Genomic DNA, 10202 nt, shown 5'->3' with positions numbered 1-10202 from the left:
CTTTGTTTGGAATACAACGTATTTCTTTTAGACAAAGAAAACTGGTTAGCTTGCTTTATAATTTAAAATAACAAATAACAATATTAAAATTATACATAAAATAAAACATATCAAAACCCTTTATACATCAAAAATATACTATTTACTCAAAAAGAGCATATTACAATATATATGTATATTATATATAGTATATATATGTGTGTGTGTGTGTGTGTGGTGAATTACAAATTATTAAAGATACCATAGGTACATACTGTCTCTGATTAATGAAGTATGACTTGTAAAGTAAAGTAGTGACTTGAACAGTTCTATGTAGGAACATCTGGAGGCCATCTTATGTTCAGACACTTTGGGTGATTATGAAGAATTGATTGGAGATAAGTAAGTTGAAAACTTGCAAATTTGTGTGGAAATATACTTTACAACTAAAGAATAGATTTGTACCAAATCCACAAAATATGGGGCTTTAAGGTAATTGCGTTAATATATATTAAGATCATGGTAACAATTAAGATCCCACGTCAAGAAATGCATGATGTATTTCCTAATACATCGTGCGAGGACTTAGACCTCCATGGTCTGTCGCCCATATAATAATAATAATAACAATTAAGATTATTGTTAATTACTTAGGTTAATATATTTTTTTAATTTATATTGATAAATCCAGAATATGAAGGTATGAAGTGGAATAAAAAAATTAGAAACAGAGTGTCTATTGAATTATCTTTAAGGAATTCCCTGATAATTTTCTAATTCATAATAATTGTTATCTAATCAATTATACATTTATTAATAATAAATATATACTATTCACAATGGTAAGTTGGTCACTAACTGTAGATCTTAATATAAGAATATGGTCATGGTTACGTTCAGTGATGTGAAGAACAAAAATAAGCAAAACTTATTATCCATTGAATTCCGATGTTTCGGCCTAAATTTTAAGGATAGTTCCAGGTGCATCCAAAAAAACCGTGGCCATTATCTTGCAGGCTAATTTCACCGTCTCCAGCTTCTATTGAGCCAATTCACCTTTAACAACCCTTTGTTTGACTTTTTCTCACAGGAATGTAGTGGTATAGCCATTTTTCGTCAACAGTTACGAATCGACTTGGAAACTTATCTGGAGTGGCCTCCTCCAAAAGTTTCTGCCATTCTCCTCTATCTTGTGCAGTAGCCATCCAATTAGATTTATTTAGTTAGTTCTTTTCGTGTCAAGCCTTTTAAATATAAGTGTTTAATTACCACTCAAAACTAATTTTTATCCATTTTTCCAAAAAAAAAAATAAAAGCAGTTCACTTCAACGGATGATAAGGCTGAAACTTAGCCAGATATTTAGTGAGTAATGATCCCTACTAAAAACAAAACAATGCTACGAGTGCCATCTCTTGGATTTTGTGAGGGCTTATTGACCTCCTTGTACATGACATAAATTAAATTAGTGATATTGAGTTTTTTCAAAAAGAATAAACTTTAAAATCACAAAATAATTTACATTTAGCTAAGAACAAAGAAAATTTCACCTTGCTTTTTCACGAGCAATTTCTAATCTTTCCTGTTCTCTTTCCTGCTGTTTACGATCAATTATTTCTTGTTTTCTTCTTCTCTTCTCTTTCAGTTTCTCAAGTTTTTCCTTAAAAAATAACCAAAACATGTAGGAATTAATTTTTTCACATAATATTTTAATCAATATACAAAATAATGATAGTAGCAAATTCATCAAGAAAATCATTTTTTATGAAAAAAAATTATGATTATCAAAACAATCATTAGGTTCAAATATCGGGACAGGATCATTAAAACAGACGATATAAAGAATGCTAAACTGAGTAAAACTTAAATATCTATACAGGGAAGTAGATAAAAAAAAAAGGAAGATTAAGACACTGAGGAAGATAAATTGTAAATGCTCATTGAATATAATTTTGTATGATGTAGAGAAAAGAATATGGGTCTTAAACAAATGATAAACAACAGAGAAATAATTTGAACAACTCGATAATATGATTTTGTCAGTTCAACAACACTGATCAATAGTATTTTATCGCAAATGGAAAAAAAAATAAATAAAAAAATAACTGTGGTAGAAAACACACTAACCTGTCTTTCAGCTTCCAAAACCCTCCTCCTCTCTTCGACAGCAGCTTCCTTAGCAGCTTTTTCTTCTAGTCTTCTTTGACGCTCTTCAACTAAACACTGCAATCTTTCTTCATGCTCCTAATAAAGAGTTAAGCAATTAATCTTTTAATTACTTCTTGAATTAAACAATAAGAAAATATTGATAGGATGATTTAAAAAAAAATAGATTAATAGGAAGATCCTTCAGAAATCATTATTAATAAATACCTGTCTCAATGCCAATGAATCATGACGACGATTCTGAGCTTCAAGTTCGTTAATGAAGGCTATTTCTTTAAGTTTTTCTTCTTCATCGTGAGCTTTCCTTTTGATAATATTAAGGTGCATATTCCTATTTTCTTCAGCTTTCTTTAATTTAAGATCAATACGTGATTTTCTTTGTAAAGCCAATTGATGTTGAGCAGCTTTTACTTCTTCAACCTAATCCAAAAACTAATATGATTATCTAGGATTTCATAAATAAGCCAAAAATGGAATCATAAAATAAAGCCGCTCCTACATGAGCTGGATATCATATGTTTATAACCAATTACCACCAGCCAAAAGCATGTCTCCAGTATGATGACAGTTTAAGTTAATACTGAATTAGAAGTGAAGAAAAATCAGAAAAAATGAAAGGATTTTAAAATGGTAAACTTCAATATATTCAAATTAATCAAAACTAGAATGAATGATCAACAAAGTAATTTAACTATTAGAGTTATAAAGAAAATAAAAAATGATAGGACTAAATATAAATATATTGAATAACCATTGAACAATGTTAGAATGACTTGAAAGAAAAAAAAAGTGAGTGATAGTTAAAAAAAAAATTATAACACTCCAACTAAATAAAGATTTATAAATTAATTAGACAACAGTAAATTACAGACTAAAGTATTAAAAAGATCTGAAACCTACTTTTTGAACAAATTCTCTAACTTTTGCAGTTTTACACTGCAAGAGTTGTAATCGTTTCTTCTGAGCTTGTTGTTGCTTAACTTCATTCCTTCGCTTTACATCTTCTTGATGTTTAATTTCATCAGCTAGTTTTCTTTTAAATTCTAATGCACGAATAGGGTCACGATTTACAAAATCTGTCATTTCTTCCAAAGAAGCCACACTTTGAGGAATTTCTACAATTAAAACATCCATAAAAAATATATTGTTCATAAAAAATGGACCTGCTATGTTAAATATATTATTAGATATGGAAAGAGGAATAAACATTTTTTTAACTTAACTATCAATGGAAAGTGCCTATTACAGAAACAACAAGATGACTGAACAGAACACTCTCAAGGGAAGAGGATTCAAATATAACTTGAAAATCACCATTTTGTTGACTATAGGAATGCTATGGTAGTGTTAATAGCTCCAAAATATAAAAAGCATTGAAACTTGTTGGTATGTCTAGGAAGCTAACCTGCACGGTTAAGATGACCTAGCATGATGTAAGCAGAGTTGGGCATTAGTCGATTGAAAATTTATTTGACTAAAACAACTAAATTTTTGTCTCAGTTTTTATTCGTGAATTTTTAACATCACTAAAATATTATTAAAATAAAAATATTAATACATTTTTAGTCATAGGTCTTAAACTAAAATTTCAATTGGATAAAAAAAAATTTGAATAAGTATTTAATCAAATAAAAATCCATTTTTCATTTTTTTTTTTTCATGACAAACCACTCCAGGATTTAACAGTCCTATTATGAAATTTTTTAAAAAAAAAGTGGTTTTATTTCACCTTAGGAAAATCTTTTTTCTTTGAAGTACCTGTGTATCTTAATTATCTATTTAGTGTGTCACTGTTGAGCAATATTTAATCAAATATAAAACATAGTAGGATCTCTTTATATTTTTGTGAGGTGTAAGAAATGAAAATGTCATCGATTTTAAAATAGCATGCTCGGGAATCGATTTATTTCAACGTTTCTGATTGCTAACATAATAGGATCCCTTTATATATTTTGATGAAAATTGTGAATGAAAATTATTTTGAATGATAGATCAATTTGGATATATTTGGAAGAGTAAGAAATAAACATGCTTTTGCTATCAAGATAGTATACTCAAGCAATGACTTTTTTTTCAATTTTTAGATTTCTAACATTTTTTGAGAGGGTTTCATGAGTGATTCAAATGCTAAAAAACAAATGGCTAAATTTCTTGAAGATTTTCTCTAGATAAAGTTCTCAAAAAAACATTTATTATAAGAAATCTGACATAAAATTCTCATAAGAACTTAAAAACAGCGAGCAATTGATGAAAAAACGGATGTGGTTCAGTGGTGGACCTAACACATCTGTTCTTTCACCACTCCCTCGTTTAAAATCGACAGACCTGATGAAGCCCTGCAGGGGGGGGGGGCAAAGTTACAGAAAATAAATAGTTGTTAACTATTTTTTGTTCCTTTTTGACTGCAACTTCGACCATCTCCATCCTATTTTAAAAAGTAATTGGATAAAGAGTTTCGAAAAAATTTCTAAGAGAAAATACAAGTTATAACAAGAATTTTATAAAATATAATTACACAGTTATTTCATAACCCTGATAAAAAGGGATTTCAAAATAAAGTAATACGTGACAGACTGCAAAATTCTAAAATGGATAGCATTTTCATTTTCTACATTTCAGGAAACATATAAAGAGACCCTAATATGTTATAAATCTGAGAAATTAAAATAAATCAATGCATGAACAAGCTTTTGTAAAATTGATTGTATTTTCATTTTCTGCACCTCAAAAACATATAAAATGACCCTAATATATTTGAAATTTAAAATAAATCAATATACAACCGATAATTCTAAAATTGTTGCAGGAAGTGAATCCTGCACCACAGGAAACATAAAAAGGGACCCTGATACATTAGAAAGAACGACGAAGGCTGATTGACAAGTCAGGTAAAAATGAATGAAAAAGCATCACAATAACAAAGTTCATATAACAAATCAGTTATAGGGTAAAGATAGTGACAACTAAAAACTATATTTTTGGTTTTCAGTATAAAAAAAGTAAATACATCTTAATAATCATTAAAAATAAGACAGGAAGAAAATTGAATTGCTGACAACAGATAAAGTTCAAAATATTTTCTATTTTTATGGTTTCAGAAGAAAAAAAAATGATATAAACAAGAATTTGCCCATATTTTATAGATTGACAAACTGCACAAGGTAAACTATGTTTTATTGATCAAGAGATAATATAAGAAAAACTGTTTTTTTTATTGATAAAAAAAAAAAACAGTAAAAGACAAACTTCATTTTATTGATCAACAGAAAAGTACAACCACATTCTACATGAATGAAACTCTTTAAAAAATTTGATAAAAAATAATGAGTCCATCCTTTTAACAAGAACAAATTTAGCCGCATCAATCAACAATAAAAACTAGTTTTAACTTCATTAAACAGTTTTAAATTGAAGAGGTCATTGTTTTTAAGTTCCAACAATAGAAAAATTATTTCTCCTTTTCAAAAATAATTAATATACTATTAACTCCTCTAGCTGAAATAATATAATAAAAGAAATATATTAATTACCTTCTCCAGCATCAGGATGTAAAATCGATTTGTCATTTTTTGTTTGAGAATCTTGGTTTTCTTCATCAACATCTATTGAAAAATAAATTGATATAAATATTATGAAATTAACACAATTTTGTAACAAGAATTAACACAAAACATACTGTTAATATACTGCATATATGCAGAATACATCTCATTAGGATCAATTTTCTCAGTTTTGTCCCCACAAGATAAATTTTCAGTCTATAACAAAAATATATATTATCATTAAAAAAGTCCATTTTTATTTAACAATACATATCAGGATAACATATGTTAGAAGTACATCACTGGATATCGTTTATAACAGTTATAATGTTGAATATTACCGAACCAGTGATTTTGAGAGCCTTCCCAATGCAATGCATGATCAGCTACAACTCATCGAACGGTAGAAGATCAGTTTTAACCATTCTAAGAATCCATAAGAAATCCTAGTTTTTTAAAGAATTAATGTTTCTTTTTCTTTAAACCCATGTTTTAGTGAACTGTTTACAGTTTAATCTGGTTTCCTTCAAGAGATGCATCATGTCTAATACTTTCACTGTCAAGTAGAAGTTTTACATTTGATGCTTCCATGAAACATAAAGAAGTGAACAAAATATACTCAATCATATCTTCAATTTTGAAATATAGGGCCTTAATTTGAGAGCTTGTGGAAAAGGGGGATTCCTTAAAAGTTAAAAATGTCAATCCGCCCAAAAAGAAATTGATAAGATAATGCTGAAATTGTTTGTTGAAAGTTACTCTCTCTGGCCCTATCAGGGAACAATTTCTTGAAAAATTATTCATTGTAGTACCAGGCAATTTTTAGAAGAAGAAATATCAAGAGGGTGGATTCAAAGATTTTGTTCTAGGCATAACATTAGTTTTAAAAACTTTGTGGTGAAATATGTCTGTTCTTCAGTAAATGGACTAAGAAACACAGAAGATTAAAACCAATTTTAGAAACAGTTTCAAGATTTCCTCAAGACATGGAGCAGATATGAAATTGGGAAACTAAAAAAAGTATCCTTGAAGCTATTAGTCCACCTATTGGTCCACCGGGTTAGGGACAATGTACTAGCATGAACAATCAACAATTATTTTAAACATCCTTGTGTGCAGAGAAATCAAATTGAGGAACAGTAATAAAAACCAGATGAGTTTGATGCAATGGACGAACCTGATATTTTGCTATGTTGTGGATCTTAAGAATTGCTACGTATATTAATTGTTTTATAAAAAATAAAGTTCTACATTATCATCCAAATAAAGAAATTTATAAATAAGAAAAATGTCAATAAAGAATGTTAATGTTTTAATGAAATACTGTTAATAAAAGTTGACTTAAAAAAATTCCTATTTCACATTTACATGATTTGTGTGGTGATTGGTTATAACAATGATCAGTTATAGGGACCGAATATGCCTGGTCCCTTGGAAGTAGTAATAAACGATATCTAGTGTATTATGAAAACGTTATAACAATTCATTCATTGATTTTAGATAAAAGAATTTAAATAATTATTCATCTTAACATTGTTATAAATGTTATGTTCAGTTGGCCTTTAGTTCCTCTAGGCCCATAGCTCTGAAGATAATCTAAAATGTTACCCTTAAATATTGGTTAGTGTAATAAGAAAAAAAACAAATGAACTGTTTATTTTTTTTTATACAATAACGTTGATTGATCCTCGATAAACTAAGACCTTAATTTAACCTCAAAATCAACCATTGTTTAATTAATATTCATGGAGAACAAAAACTAACATCAATGAAATTAAAACAGGAACATTTCTTAAGACAATAAAATGAATTAATAATAGTTCTATAAAAATAATAAGAACAATCTTTATTACTTAAAATGAAAATTACATGTATATTATACACACCTGTTTATTTTCTACGATATCACTGACTTTCTGAGCATAATTAGATGAATTGCGTCTTCCTTTTTTTGCACATTTTTCACTATCAAGGTTTTTTTCAATTATATTACATACTTGGGTATTCCTTTGCTTAGTTTTAAATGTTTTATCATCAATAGATTTAGAAACTACTAACTCTTCATCTAGACCAGATTGCTTAATAATACTTTCAAGATCACATCCTGCTGTTGTTCTAAAAAAAAGAAGTAAAATAGAATAAAAAATAATCAACAAACAGATTTATTTTTACAAGCCAATCATTACAACACAGATTAATATATTTATAACACACTATTGCTAAAATTATCAAATCTTTCAGATTATCATCATCATCAAATTATGAATCACTGGCCAATGAAATTCAGTGCCAAAGATCACTGTCTTAGGTACAGTATACTCTCCCTTATCCGGCATTGTCAGGACCGACACAACGTTGGATAACAGAAATGCCAGATAACGAAAATCATCATTGTTACGAATACTACTCAGGGTGTCAAGCAAAATAGCTTGATGAAATTCCCTGACTTTTCCAGATTTTTTTTCCCCAAATTTTCCCTAACAAAGCAAAATTTGCTCGAACTGATGATATTTTTTACCTTATCAGATATACATTAAATTCTAATGATTATACATTATTCACTATCATTTTGATATATGCATTAAAAGAGTTTATCAAATATTATTACAGTTAAACTTAGAATTAGAAGTTGGAGGTTTACGAAGTTGTTCATCAGCTTCAGCAGCTCTCCAGTTTCAGATTCCAAGAAGAGCCCGTGCGTCCAATGTTCCTTAGTCCTCCCATCTTACATTTGGCCTGCCAACCTTTCTTCGTCCATGCATCTTTCCAGACATCTGCCTGGGTATTGCCGAATTATCCATATCCGTGCCCGGCCCATCGAAGTCATCCCATCTTGATAAACTTGACCAAGTCTATATCCTTATAAAGGCGAGCGAGTTCAGCATTTCTCCTTCTCCAAATTCCACCCTCTCTAACAGGACCAACAATCCTTCGCAAGATTGATCTTTCAAAGATCAGAAGTTTATTTTCATCTTGCTTCTTAAAGGCCCATGCTTCTGATCCATAAGTTAAAACAGGGCAGACCAAGGTTTTGTAGAGAGTGATCTTGTTAGAGTAGAACCTGCTTCTAAAATGCTTTGCAAGGCCAAAGTAGCACCGTCTCGCTGTTGCTATCCTCCTGCTAACTTCCCAAGAGATGTCGTTTTCGGACTTGATCTCAAACCTGAAGTAGACAAAGCTGATTACCTTTTCAAAATTATGTGGTCCAACCACAAAAGAGCCAGTCCCTGGTCCATCTCTTCCAAATTTCATGAACTTGGTCTTAGCTTCATTAATTTGTAGCTCAAGTTTCTTTGCTTCATCTTCTATGGCCATGAACGACTCTCTTAAAGCACATTCCAATCTGGCAGCAATATCAAAGTCGCCGGCGTACCCCAGAAGATGAAAGGTACTGTTAAGAAAAGTTGCGTGAAGTTGAATTCCGGACATACACACTGCTTTCTCTGCAGCGAAGTTAAAAGTTATTTACATATTTTACAAATATCTAAAATGAGTCATTTTATCCAATCAGTCATTATCAGATCAGTATTGGTAAGACTCTTAAAATCATGGGTCCAGAAATATTCGATGCCATAATCGAAATTGTTATAAATGATATCCAATGTACATACAAAGGATGTTCTATAAATGTTTACCAATATTTAAGAAAGCAACGAAAAAGTTCATAATGGCCCATTTCTATACAGAAAATTGAAATTTTGTGTTTTAAAAGTGTCATATTTTTAGTTGAATAGGAAGCAATAATGAATAAAATAAACTACACCCGTCTACTAGACAAGATTCCAGGGGTAACTGTGTTCCAATAAGTGCACCCCAACCCGACACTTGTAACGCCATAGTATAGTGCTGGTTGTGACATTTTTGTAGTGTACCATCAAACGTGTCCCAATATGAGCCTAAACTAAACCATAAACTATTTTTTATGGTTATTGACTCTTTTTGTGTAGTTTGCAATATTTGCCTACTGTAAAAGAAAAAATCGTTAGAGAACTCAATACTTGTGAAAATTAGTATTCACAATTGAAAATCATTAATCATTAGAATTCATCATAAAGATCAGAATACTAAAAGTATGATGATGGATTCTTGCTGGAATCCATTGAATTGAATTCTCATACGTTCTTGGCAGGGGGGATAGTGCTGCTCGCGTCCGTATCATTGATACACGTGCCCCCTGGATAGCGCTAAATGAGCAGTAGCTGTCGCCACAACAGCCCATAGGATATGACAACTACAGCACTTAACCGTAATGCAAACAGCCTTTCTAAAGGCCATCAAAACTCCAAGCTCAAAATTATTTTTTGGAATGCTGGAGGTCTAACACATGATAAACTTATAGAATTGAAGATTATTTTGGAAAAATATAATATTGACGTTGCTGGTCTTTGCGAATGTGGAGCTTCAACTGAAAAAGACTTTATAAGTATAAAGGATACCAAATGAAAATATTGACACGTGGACATCAAGTGGCCTCAGGAATGGTAGTTTATGTTAAAAACCATCTAGTCGCTAAAATC

The 10202-nt window shown here is 30.1% G+C and overlaps 1 protein-coding gene across 3 annotated transcripts in view; it reads right to left on the bottom strand.

The window, feature by feature from the left end:
• ssp3 (short spindle 3) overlaps window positions 1–10202 on the bottom strand; it is a 78124-nt gene that overhangs the window by 36439 nt on the left and 31483 nt on the right. For all 3 annotated transcript variants that reach the window (XM_014418127.3, XM_014418128.3, XM_014418129.3), the window contains exons 8-14: window positions 7572–7800; window positions 5820–5901; window positions 5674–5745; window positions 3044–3258; window positions 2351–2563; window positions 2105–2221; window positions 1528–1637 (exon numbers count right to left, since the gene is read on the bottom strand). In XM_014418127.3, the coding sequence (XP_014273613.1) occupies window positions 1528–1637; window positions 2105–2221; window positions 2351–2563; window positions 3044–3258; window positions 5674–5745; window positions 5820–5901; window positions 7572–7800 (1038 nt within the window). The remainder of the gene's footprint in view (window positions 1–1527; window positions 1638–2104; window positions 2222–2350; window positions 2564–3043; window positions 3259–5673; window positions 5746–5819; window positions 5902–7571; window positions 7801–10202) is intronic.

Source organism: Halyomorpha halys, unplaced genomic scaffold (assembly GCF_000696795.3).
Source record: "Halyomorpha halys isolate HHAL.00 unplaced genomic scaffold, Hhal_1.1 Scaffold179.1, whole genome shotgun sequence".
Taxonomy (NCBI): Eukaryota; Metazoa; Arthropoda; class Insecta; order Hemiptera; family Pentatomidae; genus Halyomorpha; species Halyomorpha halys.
The sequence above is the reverse complement of the archived record's forward strand: the minus strand, read 5'-3'. Positions and strand labels throughout refer to the sequence as shown.